Source organism: Pithys albifrons, chromosome 6 (genome assembly GCF_047495875.1).
Source record: "Pithys albifrons albifrons isolate INPA30051 chromosome 6, PitAlb_v1, whole genome shotgun sequence".
Lineage (NCBI taxonomy): Eukaryota > Metazoa > Chordata > Aves > Passeriformes > Thamnophilidae > Pithys > Pithys albifrons.
In genome coordinates this window covers 61,683,412-61,704,945 of record NC_092463.1, presented here as the reverse complement: position 1 = coordinate 61,704,945, position 21,534 = coordinate 61,683,412, and the positions used below count along the sequence as shown (strand labels likewise).

General features: G+C 57.8%; 1 protein-coding gene across 9 annotated transcripts in view; it reads left to right on the top strand.

The window, feature by feature from the left end:
* The window catches only part of CTNND1 (catenin delta 1), a 29,175-nt gene extending 7,770 nt beyond the window's left edge, over positions 1-21,405 (top strand). Inside the window, exons 2-19 of one of the 9 annotated variants that reach the window (XM_071559162.1) lie at positions 6,374-6,490; positions 7,286-7,599; positions 8,687-8,758; positions 9,027-9,185; positions 9,406-9,938; positions 13,208-13,671; positions 13,765-13,948; positions 14,187-14,304; positions 14,742-14,895; positions 15,538-15,606; positions 16,772-16,899; positions 17,359-17,509; positions 17,740-17,932; positions 18,032-18,146; positions 18,679-18,766; positions 19,087-19,134; positions 19,269-19,366; positions 19,507-19,629. In XM_071559162.1, coding sequence (XP_071415263.1) covers positions 7,405-7,599; positions 8,687-8,758; positions 9,027-9,185; positions 9,406-9,938; positions 13,208-13,671; positions 13,765-13,948; positions 14,187-14,304; positions 14,742-14,895; positions 15,538-15,606; positions 16,772-16,899; positions 17,359-17,509; positions 17,740-17,932; positions 18,032-18,146; positions 18,679-18,766; positions 19,087-19,134; positions 19,269-19,366; positions 19,507-19,614 — 2,877 coding nt within the window. In that variant the 5' untranslated portion in view covers positions 6,374-6,490; positions 7,286-7,404 and the 3' untranslated portion in view covers positions 19,615-19,629. Of the gene's footprint in view, positions 1-2,164; positions 6,491-7,285; positions 7,600-8,686; positions 8,759-9,026; positions 9,186-9,405; positions 9,939-13,207; positions 13,672-13,764; positions 13,949-14,186; positions 14,305-14,741; positions 14,896-15,537; positions 15,607-16,771; positions 16,900-17,358; positions 17,510-17,739; positions 17,933-18,031; positions 18,147-18,678; positions 18,767-19,086; positions 19,135-19,268; positions 19,367-19,506; positions 19,630-19,755 lie in introns of those variants that run through there. The other 8 variants (XM_071559159.1, XM_071559156.1, XM_071559155.1 and 5 more) reach the window with 8 other exon arrangements.
* The last annotated feature ends 129 nt before the right edge of the window (positions 21,406-21,534 follow it).

The window sequence follows — 21,534 nt, the reverse complement described above, 5'->3', positions numbered from 1 at the left end:
ATGTGCCTGTGAAATCCCTTTGTCCCTGCCGAGCGCTCAGCTGCGAATTCCCACAGCGAGGAGAGAGCCGCCTTTGTGCTGCTGCAAGGCTCCCGACATCTGAATCTCCTGGGCCCCTGGGGTGTGAGCCGTGGGGCTGGTGCACAGCGGTGGCAGGGACCTGCCTGCTGCTGTTTCCAAGGTGGGGGACCCACGGGAGTGGGCAGTGGGATGCAGTGGGATGTTGCTGGCAGGAAGGCTCCAGCCCTGTGGCTGTGGGTGGACAGTCTCTGCTGGGAGCCCGGTGGTTTGGCTGCCCTCCTTCAGTCCTCTCCTCTGAAAAGTGCTGAGGGGAGCTCATCTCCTTTCCCCTTGCTGTGGTGCCAGCTGCTCTGTGCAGCTGATGCAGAGGGTCGGCAGCTTCCCACCCCGCCTGGAGGTCTTGCCCTGGGTCCACCAGGAGGGAAGGTGCTCCTTGAAGAGGGGCAAGTGGCCCCTGGCGTTCCTGGGAGGACAGCTGAGCCGCCGCAGGATTGCTGGAATACCAGCAGAACAATCCTGGCTCTCCACGGCCGACCCTGTGCCGCTTCTGTGTTCTGGGCTGTGTCGCTCTTTGTCCTGCTGGGATGGCCAACGGCACTGGCCTGGTGACCTCAGCCCAGCCAGAAACAAATCCCTTCCTGGGGGGGATCGCCCGCCGTGTTTCACAACCATCAGCTGTGTCCAGACCTGTCCTGTGGACCCGATCGGTATCTCCGTTCTCGGCCCCCTGCCCTCGCCAGGGGAGCGACCCACACTCCTGCTTCCTCCCTGCAGCCCCACCCTGCCCTTATCTCTCCCTCCTCATCCTGCTCCCTGGCTCCTGGCCCGCTCCCTTATAAGGTGCGATCTGCGTCCCGGCTTGCATCTCCAGGTGACTCCCCTCTCCGGAGGGAGGCTTTCCCAACCCTTCCCAGCTACGTGGCCTTAGTCCCTGGTGCTGGGGGTGGCAGGTAAGGTAGGCCAGGTGGTGATCCCACTGCCAGTCCAACCAGTTGGGTGTGATGGGCGGAGGAGAACGGCTCCCTGCCCGTCCCCTGCCCACGGTGGCCACTCCTGGGTGTTCACCTGCCAGGTTTCTGCCAGGCCGGGCACTGGGGGCATTGGCTCCCCCCAGGGAAGGTGGGGCTGGGGCAGGGCAGGCAGGTGCCCAAGGCGTTGTCCGACTCACTGCTGGCGCAGCCCTTTTCCACCCAGGGAGGGCCGCTGGCCACCTGCCAGCCTGCCCAAAGTCCACCGTGCTTGTGCTTTGTTACCTGCCAGCAGGAAGAGCCCTCCCAGGGTCCAAAGAGGCAACTGGAAACTCAGGGCAGAAGGTGGGAAAACCTCTCCCCTGGAGTGGGGTCTGGCAGGGCCAGGGCAGGCTGGGGAGTGGGAATGAGGTGCCTTGTACAGCCTGGCAGTGAGGATGTGTCACAGCACAGACAGGGGTCCCTCATGGTGGGCTGCTCTGCAGAGGGGAATGTGGCCATTTTCCTGCCTCTGGGAGTGGGAAAGAATTAGCCAAAACTCTCCATCACCCATGCAGGGATGTGGGATCTACTGCCCACCATCAACTGCCCTGGTTCCCCTGTGCTCTGAGGACTGTGGGTGCTCTGAGCTGGACACAGAAGTGGGCGAGATGGGGTGAGCCTGGGCCTGCTGCCTAAGGCAGGCTGAGGTGTAAGGGTTGATGTTTGAGCCTGGACCCTGCGCTCAGGGCGGGGAAAGATGCCAAAGATGCCAGTTCATTTATTTTTTAGGTAATTGAGACTGACCAGAAGCCTGTGGTGAATTAGCAGGGCCGTGAGCCTGTGCAGAGCAAGTGCACTGCAAGTGCTCTGACAATTGCAGGCTTGAATTATTGATGGAGTCTCTGTTTTTCCTAAGTGCATCATGATAGGCAGCTGAAACCAGGAGAATTTGTTCCTTCCTCTCTCTGGAGGACAGGGGTCCAGTGCTGAGAGCTTTTGGAGAGCAGGCAGCCAGCTGGCTCTCTTCAGCCCCTCAGGCTGAGAGGGAAAGGCCAATCACAGGATCGGTGTTACCATGTTTCTTCTTGGTACTGGGGATCGTGTTGGAGCAGGAGCAAGTTCCTTGCACAGTGTATCCCTTATTGCCAGCCTGGCAGCCCCCAGAGAGGCTCAGCCAGCCTGGGTGAGTGGCTGGCTCCATCCTGGCTTTGATAGAGCCAGAGGAAAAGGGCTACATTGCCTGTGCCTCACAGTGTGGGGGGCCTGCCAGGGGTGTCCTGCTGTGGTGACAAACCTTGCCATGTGCTGAACAGGTGCCTGGGGGACACAAACAAGCAGTAGAGCTGCAGGGAGGGCTGATGCAGCTCTGTCGCCCATCCCTGGTGGTGGTGGGATGATGGGAGTGAGCACCTGGTGTGTCCCTTAACAGGGAGCTGCAGCAGGGCTGATGTGGCAGGGGTAATTCTGGCTTTGTAGGTGCTTGGGTTGAACTTTGCCCAGAGGCTGTGGCCTTAGCCCCAGGGTTCCCAGGAGCCTTGGGTGACAGCTCTCTGGGGACATGGGTCATGGAGCAGGGCTGGAGCTGTTGGTTGGAAGGACTCGAGCAGAGGGCTGTGTGCTGGAGATCCATCACCCACACACTGCAAGCCTGTCAAGCCTCTTGTCTGAATTTTATCTGTCGGATTTTGTCCATTTCCCTGGCTTGTGAAGTACAGTTCCCCATCTGTTGGCTCGGTCTGGGTTCTGGGGTTAATCTTTGTGGCTGACTCCAGAGGAGCATTCCTAGTGGGAAGCCTGCAAGGCCTGGACTCCATCCTCTGGCAGAAGAGTGTGCAGGTGAACTCTAGGTGGGTATGTCTGTGGTTTGGCCGTGGAAACTCATTTTTCCAGGCAAAGGATTTGTTCTGTGGGAAGGCAGTTCCCTTGGAGAAGCCGGGGCAAGGGGATTTAGAAGAATATCCTGTATCAAATCCCCCAGTGGAAGAGCTCTGGAGGGCTCAGGGTTTAGGGTGCCTGTCCCAGTACTACCAAGCCTTTAATCCACCTGGGAAGATCATGGTGTGTCCCTTGGAGGGAAGCTCTGTGCACACAGGTAGGCTGGCAGCTGCCTCCTGGCCAACAAGCAGGCTCTGTTTCCAAGGCTCCACATGGATGACATCTCTCCAGTGGACCCACTCTGGCTTTGGGACCACTGGGCACAGCACAGCATGGGGTTGATCCCAGAGATTTTGGAGATAAGGCCAGGGTGATTTGGATATGAAGCTTTCTAGGTCAATGCATTGGTCCCTGGGGTCCTCTTGTAGCTGGGGGGAGGACAGAGAGGAGTTCTGCCCCTGGGGCAGGAGCTGCTCAGGATCTGCTTTGTCTTTAGGTTTTTTGCTTTGCCCTGAACTGAGCCAACCGAAATATTTTTGGCTTGCTGGGGTTTTTAAGTAACGGGTGTGTCAGCAAGTGCCTCTCTCATGATGAAAAGGCTTTCATGAGCTGTCCTCAGAGCCGGTCAGGGTCTGGCTCTGGAAGAATGCTCTGTAGTTGGATCTTCAGAGGCTGGTGGGGGAGGAGGGGGTAATGGGCGCAAAACGATCCCTGGAATTTCACCCTTGCGAGTACTGGCGTACTTGACTTTGCACTGTCGTGAGCAGCTCACTCACTGGCTGGAGTGGCTGAGCCTCTCCCCTTCCTGCCCCCTTCTTGTCCTCCCTGTCTTGCTCCAAAGATGACAGACAAGCAAGTGCCCCAGACTGGCATCAGAACGTGGTGAGTGACTGTACTATGCCCAGGAAGCCCCTGTCCCTCTGAATGCTGGCCTGTGAGCCACCAGGAGATGTGTGGCAGATTCCTCACAGCTGGAAGAGTGTAGTGCTGAGTTTGGGGTTTGTGTGCCAGCCAGGATGGCGCTGGCTGTGTCTGTGGGGACAGTGCTCACTGACCTCTCTGGACTTGGCACTGCCTCCCCATAATTGTCTTTAATCTCAGATCAATCAAGACAGTGGCTGAAAGGAGGGCAGAGGGACGTGGTGTGTCCTGGTGACAGAGGAGAGCTGGGAGAGACCTTGTTCTGCTGTCACCTCTTGCCAATCATGGAGCTGTGCTCAGTGCTTGGGGCAGGAGTGACAACTGTGTGGGCAGGACAACCCCAGACACTCAAGAGTCGTAGCCCCTCTGCTTTATATGACCTGATCCTGCTGGGAGACCCTCAGGCGGCCCCTCCTGAGCTTCCCCATGTTTGTGTCACCCATGGGCTCACCCGACCTGGGAGCATGATCAGCCCCCCTTTGGCTGCCCTGATGGGACAGATACCCCCAAAAGCCCCTTGTCTGCCTTCCTGCCCGAAACCTTTGTGCTGTGACCTGGTGGCCTGAAGATGGAGGAGAGCCAGTGTGTGTCCCCACACCTCCTCCTGCCAGAGCTGGATGAACATCTGGGGGCGTGAGAGAACAGGAGAGCTGGAGGGTGCGGGACCTGTCCCATTCCTTCTCCTGCTGTTGTGTTTACTCCCTGTGGAAGGGACGGGAAGGAAACAGCCTCGCGGCTGCTCTGGCCCCTTATCTGGGGCCCTGACAGCCCTGCGAGTTTCATTGTTAGTGTCCATGTTTCCCAGCCCTGTTTCCAGGGAACGTGCAGAGGTGGGAATCCAGGGCTGGGGTGGCCTTGCTGGCCTGGCAGCCACATGGATCTGCTGGGGATCCTGTCTCTCCTCTCCATGCTTGCCCACAGAGTCAGACCCTGCTGGTCCACACCTGCTGCTCAGTACTGATGCCACTCACAAACAAGTGTGAACTTCTTCACAAGAGCAAGGGCTCAGCCAAGTCTCTCCTTGAAGTCAGGGTGCTACCTCTGTTCTTCTGCACCCCAAAAATCTACCTCTTCTCCGTGGGGACAGTTGAGGGCAGGCTGGGGAGCACAGGTCTCTGGACAAGGCCGTGTTGTGGAGAATCCTTTTGGTATAGGGAGTTATTCCTCTCTTGTAAAGGGCTTGCTGAAATACCACTCTGGAAACCAATCCCAACAAGCCAATGGGGCTTCTGGATGGGGTTTTGCATGCTGCAGTTGCATAGGGTGTCTGGGTGGTAGGACCATCCCTTGTCCTGCTGGAGAAGACTGGAATGTGGCAAAGGGCTGCTCCCCTTCCTTGAGGAGAGGGCCCGAGGAGCCACAGCAGCCTCCTGACAGTCAGTGTCTGTGGCAGGAACATCCAGGAGCACCGGAATACAGATCTGTGTCCCTGCCTGACATGGGTGGGAGCCCACCAGAGATGTGGAGTGTCTGATGCAGGGGTGAGAGCTGGGATGTGTCAGCACTGTTTCTGGGAGGCACCAAGCCTCTCCTTTGGAGAATCTTGCAAATCTGCAGGGCAGGTGAGCTGAAGGGTCAGCGCAGTCCCTGCATTTCCATACAAGGCTCGGGGAGTCAGTCTGTTGGAAAAGCCCGAGGGTGTACCTGTTGCAAGGTGGGAGGGGTGGAAAGCTGTGTGCGTGAGCCAGGAGTCATGCCTGGAAGCCTCCAAAAGTTTGCTGGGGCTCCTGAGCCAGGGCAGTGGGCCGTGTCCTTCCTGGGGTTGAGACAGACTGGAGAGCATCCCAGCCCACGCAGGGGTGGGATTTTTTATTGATGGCTTTGTTATCGATGAAGGCAGATGACAGGGTGACCAGATGCTGGAATGTGCTGCAGGCGCCCTCCAAAGCACTTGGAAAACATCCACCCTGCATCGTTGGGCTCTGTGGTAGTGGTGGTGCCACCAGGGCTGCCTCTGTCCCGGGGAGGCTTTGGGAAAACACAGCCACAGGAGGAGTAGGGAAGGCAATTCAGGAAGGGTTTGATCCGGATACACTTGAGATAGGGTAGGAAACTGCTAACAAGACCAGAAAGCGACCTGTTCCTGAGCTGCTGTGCACCAGCATGTGCTGCAGGAAGGCTCTGGAGGGGCGGTGGGAGATGGGTGGGAGTGGGGGTATGCTTCCAGCAGGAGATCTGGGCCGGATGGCACCAGGGAGTGGGCAGAGCTGATGCTGGAGACCGTGGGAAAGCAGTCTCTGTGCCGTCTGCCTGAGTGGAGCGAGTCCCCACACGCCTGCCATGGCTTGCACAGGTTTGGGAAAACCTCTGGGGCTTGCAGGGACTCGGCTGGGCTGCGCAGGGCGGGTGGAGGGCTGAGCCCGGCCACGCCTCTCCGCCTCTGCCGTTCCTCCCTTCGGTGGGAACAGTCAGCAGTGTTTCGGGTCTCCATGGAGCTGTGGGAGCAGCACCGTGTTTGCCACTCCACCGGCCGTTCCAGACTCTGCTCCGTCCCTCACTGGGGAGGGGGTGGGAGAGATGCTCCCATTTCCCGATTCTGTGCCCACCCTACCTTCTGTTTGGAGTTCCCATGTGTGATTTTTGTCCTGCTCCTGCTGTCCCTGCAGCTCTCTTCCCTCCTGCTTCCTCACTGGTGGCTGGGCTGTTTCTCCCATGACTCTCTGCGTCTAGAGCTGGCTGTCCCGTGCCTTTGCCAATCAAACCTGAACTTCCTCCTCTGACAGGTCTGTATGGACGAATATTGCCTTTCTCTGCTAAAATGTTGATTATGCCTCACTTGCTGTTCACCTTTGGGAGGGGGTGTTGGAGTGGTCCAGGCCAATGCCCATCCCTATGTCTGTGGGCTGAGAACCCCCTGGGGGGCTGCAGCCTGGAGGGTGGTGAGTTGGCAGCTGTCACAGGGGCTCGTGGGGTCCCCTTTAGGGGGATCCCATCCCATTTCATCCCCTTTCCTGGATAGGAAGGAGCTGTGGAGCCAGGGCTAACTCCCCACCTCTTACCACATTGGAGAGGAGAGAGCAGCTAAGTGACACAGCCCTCTCTGCCCTTCCCTGGAGGAAGCAGTGGGATGTGGATCACTTCTCATTCTTCAGGAGTGTCCCCTGCCCTGCCCCAGGGATATGCCCTCCCCTCCTGCACTGTGCCTGCAGCTTTTCCTTGCCCATGAGGTTTTCCCACAAGGTACCTTGTGGAAAGAGGGAGCCCCTCAGCCCACAGCAACTCTTCTGAACCCAACTCAGCACACAGTTTGGTGTGCTGGGGTGACCATCTGTCCCCACAGTGCCACTTTTCCAAGCTTAAATGCTGAGGCAATTTGCATTTGAGCCATGGATGCAGTTTGCATCTGCACCTGGGGCTGTGCTTCTCTAGGACCCTCTTACCAGCAATCTGGTGACGGGTGGGAGTGGGTGTTAATGCTAAGATTTTTTTTTTTCTTGTTCTGAGAGTCTGTCTTAACGAAATCAGTCTCTTCTGACCGCTCTTCTCTCTCCTCCTTTCCTCCCCCCAATCACATGCAGTGAAGAGAGGGGCTCCTGCCCTTCTGGGTCACTTTTCCTCCCCTCACCTTGACACCAAGCCGCCTCCGCTCGTGCCTCCCCGTGCCCCCCGCCCTGCCCACCCTGGGCACCCGTCACCCATGGACGACTCAGAAGTGGAGTCGACCGCCAGCATCCTTGCCTCTGTCAAGGAGCAGGAGGCACAGTTCGAGAAGCTGACCCGGGCCCTGGAGGAGGAACGACGCCATGTCTCAGCCCAGCTGGAGCGAGTGCGGGTCTCCCCACAGGACGCCGGCCCGGGCTTGGCCAACGGCACGCTCACCCGGCGGCACCAGGTAAAACACCCCCTCACCAGAGGTGGGTGCAGAGGCTCCTGGAGCCCCCAGCTGTATCAGTCCTGCCTCAGCAGGGGCAGCTTCCTGCCTTTGGCCCTCCTTGGATATGGGAGGGCTCAGCTGGTCTTGTGACACTGGTGTACTTGGAGTTGATCTGGGTGTGTGCAGACCTGCCTTGGTAGCCAGAGCTTCTGGGAGAGGAGGTGCCAGCCTGGAGGGTGTTGCTGCCAGGTGGGCTCTGGTCTGGTTTTGTGAAGATGAGAGGTTGGCTGTGCTCAGTTCCTGGGCATCTCTGCTCCCCATCCCACTTGGCTGCTTGAAGGGCGGCCCAAATGCAGAGGCTGGAGTTTGCTGTGAAGGAGTGTGTGTCTCCCCCTCTGTGTGATAATGGGCAGGTCCCCAGAGTCTTGGTCTGTCCCCACACGGCCAAACCAGAGTTTGGGAGAGGTCTTCCCTACAGGGCTGGACATGTGTTTTCATGTGCCTTGGCTTGTGGTGTCTCCTGTTCTCGCTGTCTCGGGCTCAGTCTTGAAGAGGGGTGCTGAGAGAGCTGGTGTGTGGTGTTGTGCAGGAGGCAGGTGTCATTCTGGCTGTGGAAGGTGGTGGTGCCAGGAGAGCTGTGTGAGGCAGGGCAGGGTGGACAGAGGAAAAACAAGTGCAAGTGTCCAACAGCAGCACCCTGCCATCCTACATGGTTCCTTGTGGCCCTGGGGGGGCCTCTGGGGTGTCACTGGTGGCTCGTTCATCAGAACATGTGAAAGATCTCCAGGGCCCTGCTGGGATGCAGGGAAGAGTGGTGGTCATTCCATCAGGAGCATGTGGGCACCATGGGACAGCTGGCATGTCTGCAGGGGGCTGAATGGCATGTCCTCCGACTCTTTCGCAGGTTGGCATGGGATTGGTTTGCTGCACGTGGCACAGATCCCTAAGGAGTGTATTCCTCTCCTGGGAACTCGCGTGGGGGTATGTGGTGGGTGTGTCTATCAGGTGCAGGAGATGGGCTACTCGGGGCCTGGAAGGGGAGCAGGGATGGACACATGGGAGGAGATCAGTCTAGCAACAGGCCTGTTGCCCTGCTGTCTTTCAGAACGGACGTTTCCTGGGCGATGCTGACCTGGAAAGGCAGAAATACTCAGATCTGAAGCTCAACGGACCACAGGTAAGGGGTGCTCTGGCTGTGGGCACCCTGCTTGCTGGAGGAGGGTGCAGAACAGTGCTCCAGTGACCCCATTCCAACTGGAAGAGGGCAGTTTGTGCTTCTCACATGGTCACCCTGGCTTGAAGGGGATTTGGGTGTGTGGTTGCTGGTACCTCCTTCCAAGAGGATATCATGACTCCCCATGAGGAGAGAGCTCTCTTGTCCAGTGGACTCCAGGGATGTCCTGGATGGTGATGGGGCCTTACTGTCTGTTGCTTTCTCCCCTCAGGACCACAGTCACCTCTTGTACAGCACAATCCCCAGGATGCAGGACCCAGGCCAGATCGTGGAGGAGACGTACACCATGGAGGAGGACCCAGAAGGGGCCATGTCAGTCGTGTCTGTGGAGACATCAGATGATGGGACAACCCGGCGTACTGAGACCACGGTACAGGCCAGAGGAGAGCGTGGAGGGGCAGGGCATGGTTGGGGACCCTCATGGCGAGGGTGCTGCAGCCATGATGTCTGCCAGTCTGCTGTGCCACCAGCTGAAACAGGCTGTGAAATGTGCCTGAAGTGAAGTGCTGGCCTTGCAGGAGTCTGGAGATTCAGTGGTATGGTGGGTTTCCTGTTGGGAGCATGTCCTACATGTGTGTCTCTCCATCCAGGTGAAGAAAGTGGTGAAGACTCTGACCACCCGGACAGTGCAGCAGGTGCCTGTGGGGCCTGATGGGCTCCCTTTGGAAACCTCGCCCGTCACCAGCAACTACGTCCAGACCATGGACAGGAACTTCCGCAAGAATGGCAACGGGGGCCCTGGCAGCTACCTGAGCCAGGCGGGCACAGCCACCCTCCCTCGCAACTACCACTATCCCGACGGCTACAGCCGCCCCTACGAGGACGGCTACCCCGGCAGCGACCACAGCTATGGCAGCCTGTCCCGTGTCACCCGCATTGACGAGCGCTACCGTCCCTCCATGGACACCTACCGGGCCCCCAGCCGGCAGGACATCTACGGCCCCCAGCCCCAAGTGCGTGTTGGGGGCAGCAACATGGACCTCAACCATTTCCACCCTGAGCCGTACGGCTTGGAGGATGACCAGCGCAGTGTGGGCTTTGAAGATGTGGACTACGGGCTCATGTCTGACTATGGCACGACCAGGAGGGCAGGGACTCCGTCGGATGCTCGGCGGCGGCTCAGGTAGGTGGCAGGAGAGAGTGCTGTGGGGTCCCTTGAACTTCACCCTCCTTGGAGGAAGGAGGATGGTGAACACAATGCCATGAGCTGAATCACAGGCTGCTCATGCAAGAGAAAACTTGCATCCGTTTCTAATTGTCTGCTTAATTGGTGGTTAAACCTGGGTGCTAATTGAGCTGGTAGTCCTGCAGGGAGGAGTTGCAGTGGACAGCTGGATGTAGCTCCAGGCTGTTCCCTCTGTGCCTGCTGGCTGGTCTGTCTGTGCTCCAACCTGGCATATCCCCCTGGGAGCAGTGGCTGTGTAGGTTGCAGCAGCCCCGTGATCGTCTCCTGAGCCAAGAGCAGTGCCAGGGAGGGGAGCTGAGCTGAGCCCAGGCTGGGGTGAGCAGTGCTCAGCCGTGTGGTGCCCCAGGAGTGTTCCTGGTTCCTGCACAGCTCGACCCTGCTGCAGGGCAGGGCGGGAGAAGCCACTCAACCTGTTTGGCAGCTGCAGCAGCTACTCCCCCTCGTGTGTCTGTGGCAATGGCGGCTCCTCCAGCCTGGCTGCAGAGCACCTGCCCTACTGGGCTCTGTTGCCTGTGGGGGCTGGAGCAGGGTGGTCCTCCCTGCCCTGCCAAGCACCCAAGGTCCCTGAGGCCATGACTCCTGTCCACTGGTCTCCTGGGCTAGCTGCCTCCTGCAGAAGTGCTGCTCCCCACTCTGCTCCTGGCCAGGCTGTCAGGCAGGGTTTGGGCAGGTGCTGGGACACAGCTCCAAGAGTGGTGAGATAGGAATGGAGTGAGAGGCTGATGCAGAGTCCTGGAGATGGGGAGGGAACAGTCTCAGCAAGCTTGAATGGATGTGTACCTCCTGAGTGCCCCAGAGTGGGGCCAGTGAGACCAGGTAAGGCTCAACACAGGCTGCCTGAGCTCCTGGGACATAAACCAAACCTGGGGGAGAGGATGCTCTTGCCATTCCTGCAGATGTCTGATCAATCCAGGCACATACTGTAAACCTACGGTAGCTCCTGGCAGCTGGAGGAGCCGAAGGAACAGCTTTGTCTGTCCTTGTGGCTGGTGCCAGCTCAAGTGCTGCTGTGCTGTGCTGAACCAGTCAGGGCAGTTGCTCGCCTGGGTGGATTTCCCTGGCTGCTGCAGTTTGTTCAGCTGGAGGAGGGCGGGCAGAGCTGCTCCAGGCTTCTCCCTCCTTGGGCAGCCAGGAAGAGGCCAGCTTTGGCAGTTGTGAGCACATGGGCATCACATCTTGCCCCTCAGTGAGAATCTTGCGCAGAATGGATCGCGCTGTGTGTCCAACCCCTGGCTGTTTGGCCAGACAGCGGCTCTGGCATGTGAACCTTCCTTGGGCTGTGCCCTGCCCAGCACCAGGGGCCTTAGTTCTCCCTGGGTGGCCTTTGAGACCAGAAGCCCTCTCTGCTGGGCTGGAAGGTGTCTGTGCTCCTGCCTCCCCAGGTCCTGGAGGAGGGAAGTTAAAGGAGCCAGGTGTAGGAGCTTCAGCCAGGTGGAAGACTGAAGGACATGAGTCACACAGAGGGTCCCAATTCCCTCAACAGCTGTGTTGGAGATGTCAGCTTGTCCTGCAGGGGCAGTGCAGGGTATGAAGGATGGGTTGGTGGGCCCCTGAGCCGGCTCTCCCTCCCCGGGCAGAGTGATAAAGATCACAGCAATCTGTGGAATCCAGGCGTTGTTGAGCTTGGCTTGTCCCCCACCTTCTCAGTTACCATCCGCACTTGCTGCCCAGCTTGAAGGAATGGGAACAGGGAGAGCAGTGCCCCCCCTGCCTCAGAGATGTTTGTCTTGAGCAGGGGCCTGGCTGTTAATGACTTCCTTTGGGGAGGCAGCTTGCCAGGCACGTGGAGCTGAAGGAGCACCCTGAGCCGAGGGATGCCACACGTGCTGGCTGTCATTGGCCACAGAGAGCCCTGTCCCTGCTCCAGAGCTCTTCCCAGAGCTCCCTCTCTGCTGAGTTGTGCCTCATCTTGCCTAGAGCAGCAGGGTGGGATCTGGCACTGAGACCCTTGCAGCAGGACAGGAGCTCCCATTAGGGGAGTGAGTTTTGGCACTGGAGCAGGATTGGCTGCTGACTGTTCCAAATGTAAGTGGCTTGCTGCCAATGCTGGCACATGGCTATGTCTGGTGGCTTTGGCAAGTCCTGTACCACAGGTTGTAGGTAGGGAAATGGTGACAGGAGCAGGACCTGCCACCATCCTTGACAGACCTTTCCCTGCTTGTTCCTGATCTGGGAGCTTGGGAGGTGGTTGAGCAGCCTCTGGAGCAGGTGTGAGCTGGAGAGTGGAAACCTCTGCTTGAGTCTTGTTGGAGTGTCCTCAGTGCCTTGGCACAGCAGGGGTAAAAGTAGTCCCCTCTCATCCCCCTCTGTTGGAAGTCACTGGAAACCTTTGCCTGGGTGGGGGAAGGATTATACTGCCGGTGACTGCAGAAATAGGGCAAGAATCTGGGATTTTGTGAGATGTATGTTCTGGGGATGTTCCATGCCACTTTGGCACGTGGGCCAGTAGTTGCACTTTAAGCTTCCTTGTGCTTTTTGGGGCTCGTTCTCAGTAATGCCAGTGTGAGGGTGAGCTGCTCCTGACCAGAGTGGGGGCCTGGGACCATGGCTCTTCCCTGGGCCTGTACCAGGAGCCATGAGGGTTGATCCTTGGAGTCCAGGTGTCTCTTGCCTGTCCCTGAGGCAGTAGCATCCTTTGCCTACAGGGCTGGCTCCTGCCTGTGCCCTGGGGCTGGCTCCTGCCTCCTCAGGGGTCAGAGACCAAGATCCAGCTTCATCTCTCCTGGTGGATTGGAGAGGATGGAGGGTCAGTTGGAGGAAAAGGTGATGAAAAGGCTTTGGAAATTTCTTCCTCCTTCAGCCCTGAATCAGATCTGGAGGTCCATCTGTAAACAATTCCTTCTGCTCCTGACTGTAGGAGATAAGATGCAAAACTTGATGAGGAAGAGGAGTGAATCCACCACTAACCAGCTGATTTAAAAGTGGTTGATGTAGGACCAACATATCAAAATGGAATCTGCGATGTAGCTTGGAAATGTGAAAGGGAAAACATAAGAACTCCACAGCTTAGATAATGAAACGAGAAGGAATTACGGTCTGAAGGGACAGAACTTATTTTGAGGAACAGGTCTAATTCCAGAGGATTGGCATGAATAGGTGTAGGAACGAATCCTTCAGGGCTGTCAGGGGGATAAGCAAGGAGCTTACTAGAAGCTCCAACAACATCTGGGCTGGCTTGTGCTGATGCCTGCTGCCCTCTCATCTAGGAGTTACGAAGACATGCTGGTGGACGAAGTGGCCCCGGACCGGTACTACTGGGCCCCGCTGGCTCAGCACGAGCGGGGCAGCCTAGCCAGTCTGGACAGCCTGCGGAAGGGAGGTCCGGCCCCCGGGAACTGGCGCCAGCCGGAGCTGCCAGAGGTGATAGCCATGCTGAGCTTCCGGCTGGACGCCGTCAAGTCCAACGCGGCCGCCTACCTGCAGCACCTGTGCTACCGCAACGACAAGGTGAAGACGGAGGTGCGCCGGCTCAAGGGCATCCCCGTGCTCGTGGGGCTGCTGGACCACCCCAAGAAAGAAGTGCACTATGGTGCCTGCGGGGCCCTCAAGAACATCTCCTTCGGCAAGGACCAAGACAACAAGATCGCCATCAAGAACTGCGATGGGGTGCCCGCGCTGGTGCGCCTGCTGCGAAAGGCCCATGACATGGACCTCACGGAGGTCATCACAGGTGATGGCTCTGGGGAGGGGAGGGTAGACTGATTCCGTGGGTGAGGTCTGTGCTTGGGGTCTGAGTGCTCACCTTGTGCTTGTGGCATTGCAGGGACACTGTGGAACCTGTCCTCGCACGATTCCATCAAGATGGCCATTGTGGATCATGCACTACACGCCCTGACCGACGAGGTGGTCATTCCCCGCTCCGGCTGGGAGCGGGAGCCCAATGAGGACTCCAAACCCCGCCACATCGAGTGGGAGTCGGTGCTCACCAACACCGCTGGCTGCCTTAGGTATGGAGGAGCACTTGCCTGGGCTTGGGCTGCAGAGCTCCTTCCTGGTTATTCCTGGCGCTGCCAGAGCTCTGTGGGGTGGCTGCTTTCCTGGTAATTCAGACCTTGATTTTGGAGGGGGTTCCCTCAGTGAGGGTTGCTACAAGAGCCATTTTCTCTCTTGAGCTCTGCAGGGTGTGGGCTGCCCTTCCCCTGCCCTCAGCTGTCCCTTCCATCATGGTTCTCTCCTGTCTGCCAGGAATGTGAGCTCCGAGCGGAGTGAGGCCCGTCGGAAGCTGCGGGAATGTGATGGTTTGGTGGATGCCCTGATCTACATCGTGCAGTCCGAGATCGGCCAGAAAGACTCGGACAGCAAGGTACCTCAGCAGGGCTGGTGTTGGGGAAGGGAGAGCCTGTGTGGGGTGTACCTGGCACTGTTGGACCAGTCTGGCAATCAGCCTTCAGTCTGGGGTAGGAACGCTGGTCCCCCAGCAGGGGTCTGGTTGTGTCACTCATCCCCACACTGCTATCCCCTGGCTCAGGGCTCCCTGATCTGCCAGGAAGAGGTGTTGACTTGAGTCTTCCTTGAGCCTTTCTGTGGCCCTTTCATGCTTATGGCAGAGAGGGTTTTGACCCACAGGGTATGAGCTTTTGCCCACAGCACTGGTCATGCCAGCTTTGGGGTGGGGTATGCTTTATCCCAGTGGGATGAAGCTGCATATCCTCCCAGTCCCATCTTAGACACACTGGGCTGGGCCCTTGCTTGGAGACTTGGGGTGCTTCTCCCCATCAGACGCTCTGGTTCTCTCCCCAGCTGGTGGAGAACTGTGTATGCCTGCTGAGAAACTTATCCTACCAAGTCCACCGGGAGATCCCCCACGCTGAGCGCTACCAGGAGACTCCCCTGGCCCCTGCCAACAATGCCGGGCCCCATGCTGCGAGCTGCTTCGGTGCCAAGAAGGGCAAAGGTTTGTGGGCCAGCAGCAGCAGGGAAGGAGGGGATAGGGCAGCAGGCTGGAGGGTGGTCTGGGGTCTCTGTGCTTTTACTTGGGCATCCCATGTGGAGCCTGAACTGCATCTTTCTCCAGAGGTGCAGTGGTCCCTGGCTCTGGGAGCTTCTGCTTAGCTTGCCTAAAACATTTGCACAGGCTGTGCTGGGTGTCTGTGGTGGTGGGATGGTGATGGATACGTGTCCACTAACTCCGCACCTTCCCTTTTCTCCTGTGTTGCCCCTGCCCCTTCCCCTTGCTTTCTTGCCAAATGATCTGCCCCATGACGCTGTTGGCATCTCTCTCCTCCTGCCTCCCCTCTCTCCTGTCCTTCTCTCCGCCTCACCAATAGACGAGTGGTTTTCCAGAGGTGAGTGCACTCTTGGTTTTATTTTTTTCTATGGCTTGATTGGGTGCTTTCTCTAACTCTCTTGGCCACCCCCATCCCCTGCTGGGCACATTCTGCCTGCAGCGTGGCTAATGCCGCTGGTGTCCCCTCCTGTGACAGGGTAGTCACTTGGCTTCTGCCTCTGGGCTTGTTCCTGCAAGTGGCAAAGAACTGTTGGGCTGAGGAGGGTGGGGAGAGGAGGAGTCTCACACCTCTCCACTTGCCCTTTGAAGGTAAAAAGCTCCCGGAAGACACTGGTGCTGACACAGTGGATTTTCCCAAAAGAACAACTCCAGCCAAAGGTATGTTCTGTGGATGACTGGGCTTGGGGGTCAGGGCAGCTTTTCCCCCAGCAGCCTGGGAGAGGAATGAGGGGAGCTGTTTGCCATGAAAGCAAGTGTCTCCAGTGGGCAGAGGTTGGGTTTGGAGCAGGAATGCTCCTGGCTCCCCAAGGGCTTGTTAAAACTTGAGCTCTGCCAGCAGTTGTGAGGATGCTTGTGCATGGAGGAGTTCAGCTTTGCCTTAGGACTTCAGAGAGATCTATTGCCCCAGGGGCTGAGGGACAGTGCAGTGACACAGCCCTCTGTGCTGGCCTCAGACTTCCAGCACAGTTGCCCTCTTACCTGCTCTTCTTTCCCAGGCGTGAAGAACAGGCAGGATTTAAAGCCCAAATCTCTCTTTAAGTGTTCTCCAGCATCAGTATGAGGAAGGGTCATTCCAAGAAGCCTCTGGGGACAAGCATCTTGCTATCTGTGAATCACAGACCAAGCAGTGAGCACTAGCCCAAGGCTTGAGTTCATCTGCTCCTGCCCCAAAGCACTCTGTGGTTCCCAGGAAGACTCTGGTGCTCCCAGGGGCACAAAGCGTTGAACCAGAGGAATCAAAGCAAACTTTAGGGTGGTCCTGACCTTGCGGGCAGCTCAAACATGTGGTGGTGGTGGCTCCCTGGACTGACCTGGGCCATGGGAAGAGTCAGTTCCCCTCTCTGGTGGAAGCCCGAGAGGGCACCTGTGTCGACTTTGGGGCCATCCCTCATGACAGCTGAGGACAAGATGGAAAATCCAGCCTTGCACCTGCAAACTTCAGCCTTGGTGTTGCTTTACAATTCACTTCAGAGTGTGTTGCTGTGGAAAGGAGCTCATGCTTGATGGGCTAACCTCTGCCTGCGTGCTGGTGGCCTGGGTTCCTCAGTCTCTGAGAGTGAGGAGTGTTCATGGCCACAGCTTGGGGTGTTTCCTAAGCTCAGCTCACATCACTCTGGAGCTGCAGTGGTGTGTTGGCTGCTGTGGGTGGCAGCTGTGACATCCCTAATCCCAGTGCTGGTACCCTGGGGCAGCCTGGCCCCCTCTGTGCCAAGGAGCCTGGGTGGAAGCTTCCATCCTTGACTGGTCACAATGCTCCTTTGGATGAGTCAGACAGTAGTGGATCATTTAGGTAAGCTCTTCCCTATCCATGTGCTCCTGGCAGGCTATGAACTCCTCTTCCAGCCAGAAGTGGTGCGAATATACATCTCCCTTCTGAAGGAGAGCAAGACTCCAGCCATCCTGGAGGCCTCGGCAGGGGCCATCCAGAACCTGTGTGCTGGCAGCTGGACGGTAAGTGCCCATGGAACTGGCTGTATCCAGGGAGCTGGGACCACCACCCATGGTGGGGCTGTGGGACTGTGGATGCCATTCCAGGCTGTTCCCTTCCTGCCTGGCTCCAGGAGCCACCATCCCACAGCACAGTTCAGGTGTGGATGGCGTCCCCCTGTGCTGTGAAGGGCTCTGTGCTCCCTGTGAGCTGCCTGTGCCCCCTTGCCATTCCTCCCTTCCTGGGGGCAGGGAATGAAGGGAAGGGAGTGAAGATAATGAACTGCATGATCTTGATGCGTATGCAGAAACCACCTTTGAAATCTTGCCTGGCCCGTGGGGTGGCCTTGGGATGGGAGTGGGCTCTTTGCTATTGCTGTGGGTGAGCCAGGCCTCTCGTGCTCGCAGTGAGGGTGGGTGGCAGGGCTGGCAGTGGTGTCCCCAGCCCCTGGGTGACAGGGGGGTGCTGTGCCTCGCCCACAGTACGGCCGGTGCATCCGCTCAGCGCTGCGCCAGGAGAAGGGGCTCTCTGCCATCGCCGACCTCCTGAGCCACGACAGCGAGCGGGTGGTGAAGGCAGCGTCCGGAGCCCTGCGCAACCTGGCCGTGGATCTCCGCAACAAGGAGCTGATCGGTGAGGATAGCCTGCTCTCCGCATCCTTCTGGGTCAGGCAGGAGCTTCCTGCTCTGCTGAGGGAGTGTGTGGGCACAGCATGAGCCCAGCCTGTCTGCTGCTCCTCTCCTGGAGTAGTGAGTGCTGAGCTCCACAGAGAGGGGAAAAATGGATCACCTGTCACTTTCCACAGTGGTTTTCTCATCAGTGCTGTTCTTTTATGCTCATGCCCAGCACTTTCCCCTTCCCAGGCAAACACGCCATCCCCAACCTAGTGAAGAACCTGCCTGGAGGCCAACAGGCCCCTGCCAAAAACCTCTCTGAGGATACAGTGGTGTCCATCCTCAATACCATCAATGAAGTGATCGTGGACAACCTCGAGGCTGCCAAGAAGCTGCGGGAAACACAGGGCATCGAGAAGCTGGTGCTGATCAACAAATCTGGGTAAGCTCTGCTCAGAAGATAATTCAAGGGCTGCAGAAGGGCTTCTCCAGGAGCCTCCTCCAGGCTGTAGCTCTTTCCAAACATCTCTTCCTTCTCCAGGAACCGTTCAGAGAGAGAAGTCCGAGCAGCCGCCCTCGTCTTGCAGACAGTCTGGGGCTATAAGGAGCTGCGGAAGCCCCTCGAGAAGGAAGGCTGGAAGAAGTCAGATTTCCAGGTGTGGAAGATGCCCTGTGGTGGCTGGGCTAATAGGTGGGGTCCTGCAGCAGCGAGAAGGGTGTTCCTGAAGCTCGGTAGGACTGGCTTACAGCTCTTCACCTTGCTGGTTGGACTGGGAACCTGCAGAGGTGTCCCCTGTGCTATTCCTCAGCTGATGACCAGCAGGAAGTCTCTGCTAAGGACACTGAAGTCTCACACCCCATGTCCCACAGCACTGTGTGGCTCTGCAGACAGTAATTTTGTCATCCTGAATGCTGCTGAATAGGGTTCTCCTGGGCTCAGTTTGTTTCCCAAAAGCAGGCACTACCCATTTTCCTGGAGTGCTGGGCACTGACCCAGTCCAGGCAGGCCCCTCCCTGCTCTAATGGGAATGTGATGGGGACTTGACCATCTTCTGGTTACTTTAAGCCCCTTGCTTAAGGATTGTGGGAGGGCTCCTGGGTCTATCCTGGTGCTGGAGGAGTGGGATGTGCTGGTGGGGAAGGAACATCTGGGTCCAGGGTGTGAGTGATTGCTGTCTGTTGCTATAGGTGAACCTGAGCAATGCCTCTCGGACCCAGGGAGGCAACTCATTTGATGACAGCACCTTGCCTCTCATTGACAGGAACCAAAAAACAGGTATGTGCCAGCCTTCAGCAGCTGTGCCCACCATCATCTCTCCACCATGTGGGTACCCAGGGCAGCTGGCCTTTGTCCCCTCCCTGCTCTTTAGTCCAGGCTCACATAGGGCCATCACCATCAGTCTGGGCCTTAGTTGGCTATCAGGGCCAACAGTTTGGGCTTTAGGTGGCTTCTTGGGGCTGCCACTGGTAGGTCCTATAATATCCTCTGGTCACAGAGCTGCAGCTGCAGCTGGCCTTGGACTTCCCCAGCTGGGGCAGGTGGCAGTTCCTTCATGGCTCAGGGACTGTCTCTGACCTGCTCTCCTATGCTTGTAGACAAGAAATCCTCCCGGGAGGAGATACAGATGAGCAACATGGGACCAGGTAGGAGAGGGACTGGAATGGGGGCCTCTCACCCCCTTGGTATGCAGGGAGGGGGGCAGAGCTCACATCTCCTCTGGGGATGGGGCAGTCCACCATGGAGATGACACTGCTGACCATCCCCTCTTTTGCTCCAGACAACTATTCCACACTTAACGAGAGGGACCACAGCAGGACACTGGACCGATCTGGTGACCTTGGAGAGATGGAGTCAGTGAAGGCAGCGCCGTTGATGGTGAGCAGCTCTCCCTGATGCAGGAAGGGTGCAGGAGATGCCACATCACTGTCCTGGCTGGCAGGAGGAGGGAAGAGCTGGGCTCCCACAACTAACACCCCCCGCCCCCATCGCCCCTACTAACCCCCATGTGTCCGCAGCAGGAGGAGAAAGGGCAGGAGCTGCAGCCTGAGGTAGAGGAGGCAGAGGAAGATGCTGCTGTGCCTTCCCCCATGTCGGTATGTCCCACGGTGTCCTGCCCAATCTGACAGTGGTGACAGATCCTGCTGTGCTGTTAGGGGTGCTTGGCCAGCCAAATTCTGCTCCGATTGATTGCTGCTGCTGTGATCCTGCCTCCCCCGCCTGCTCCAGCCCCAGCCCTGCTAACTCCTCTCCCTCTCTCTCCACAGCAGAAGATCTAACTGGCCTCCCCACCTCTGCTCCGTTTGGGTTGATAATATATTATATATATAAATATATAACTCTTCATGGTGGAATGGACCGACTTTTACCTTGTCTTATTGTTGGAATTTTTGCTGGACTCCTTGTGCCAACCATCCAGCCAAATGCCTGGGCCGGGTCCCTGGGGCAGCCCAGGGCCTTTCAGTCTCCTCTGGGCCTCTGCACCTCCCCATTCTGGGACACCACGACTGAGAACTCCTCCTCCCATCCTCCACCACCTCCTTCCTCCTGAGGAGTAAAACCTTCCTGCCTGACTCTGCCGGATCAGCCGGCGTGGATGCTGCACAAGGACTTGGATCTCTGCCTTGACCAGGAGCTGCCTTCTCTCCCACGCCTTCCCCCTGCTCCGAGGTGTCTGCAGGGACAGGGACTGGGACCTCACTCGCCACCGCCTTGTTTTTGGTTTGGTTTTGTTGCCTATAGGATATATTTTTTGTGCGGGATCACTCTTCAAGCAGGGCTGTGGGGACAACACAAACATAGGGTCCAGGGGCTGGAGTCATGGCAAGGGGTGAGAGGAAGGAAAACCAGCAATAACTTCTCTTGCTTTGCTCTAGACGAGGCTTTGGGGGCAGGAGAAGGGGGATCTGGCTCTGGATCCTGTGAAGGGGTCTGCATGGGGCCCTGGCTCCCACCTGCTGCCTGTGTGAGGAGGATCCTGATGTGAGGAAGATGGTCAGTGCTGGAGTGTGGGACTGGCCTCCCAGGGAGGAGGCGAGAGGTCCCTGCGGAGGGAGGAGATGCAGTAGGATTTTGAGGAGAAAGCTTGGGGTGTGCTGTGCCAGGCAGCTGGAGCCGGGACCCACATGGCGCTGCCCCGCTGACTTTTCTCTTGACACGTGCCTTTCTTTTGCCACTGTGAAATAGCTCTTTGAATCGTACTGTCCAGTAGCTTCCCTGGGAAAGGGGAGTTTCCTGGGCTTCCAGCAGGGCTGAGCTCTTCCCTTCCCTGCTGGGAGCCTTCCCTGTCTGCAGTGGGGCTGGGAGCCTGTTTTGGGGGGAACCCAGCCCCCCTGCCCTCACTGGGAGGGTGCAGGGCATTGCCATCCTGGCCTGGGGAACCTGGGCTGCCACGGGAGCTGGGATGTGCTCCTCCTCTTCCTTTTGGCTGTGGTGCTGGGGGCACGTTGACATGCTGTGATCTTCTGGGGGGCCCTGGGGCTCCCTGTGCAACTGGAAGCCTCTCTAGGAGTCTGCAAACTGGAGCAGGAGCCCTCCCAGCGCGGGGCTCCCCCCAAGAGAGGTGTGGGGAGGCAGCAGGGCAGAGGTGGTGCCTTGTTCCTGCCCCAGATTCCCCCCAGCTCTGGCTGGGCCCTCCCTGCTTCCAGCCCCACCTCAGCTCAGTTGGGTTTTGTTCTGGGGTCTAACTCTTTTCCTTTAAATATGTAAAACACTAATTCCTTTTTTAATTTTTAATTCCAAATGAACCAAAAAGACAGCATCGCCCTTCTCTCCTCCTCCACCCCACTGGGGAGGGGGGCTAAGGAGGGGAGGAGGGAGAAGCCTCAAGCTGTTCCTTGTCTGATTCCTGTGCACACTCTTGTAACGCTTTTAAAACAAAGTGATTTTTTTTATATAAATAAAGTTTTTAAAGTGTGTCTGTGTGCCTGCCCCTGCTGGCTGCACTCTGGGTGTTTCTGGCTTTGCTCTTGGGCCTTTCCCAGGTTCCCCAATGGTGCCACTGTGTGACAAACCCTTTCTTGTCTGGAGTGGTGTTTCCCAGCCCT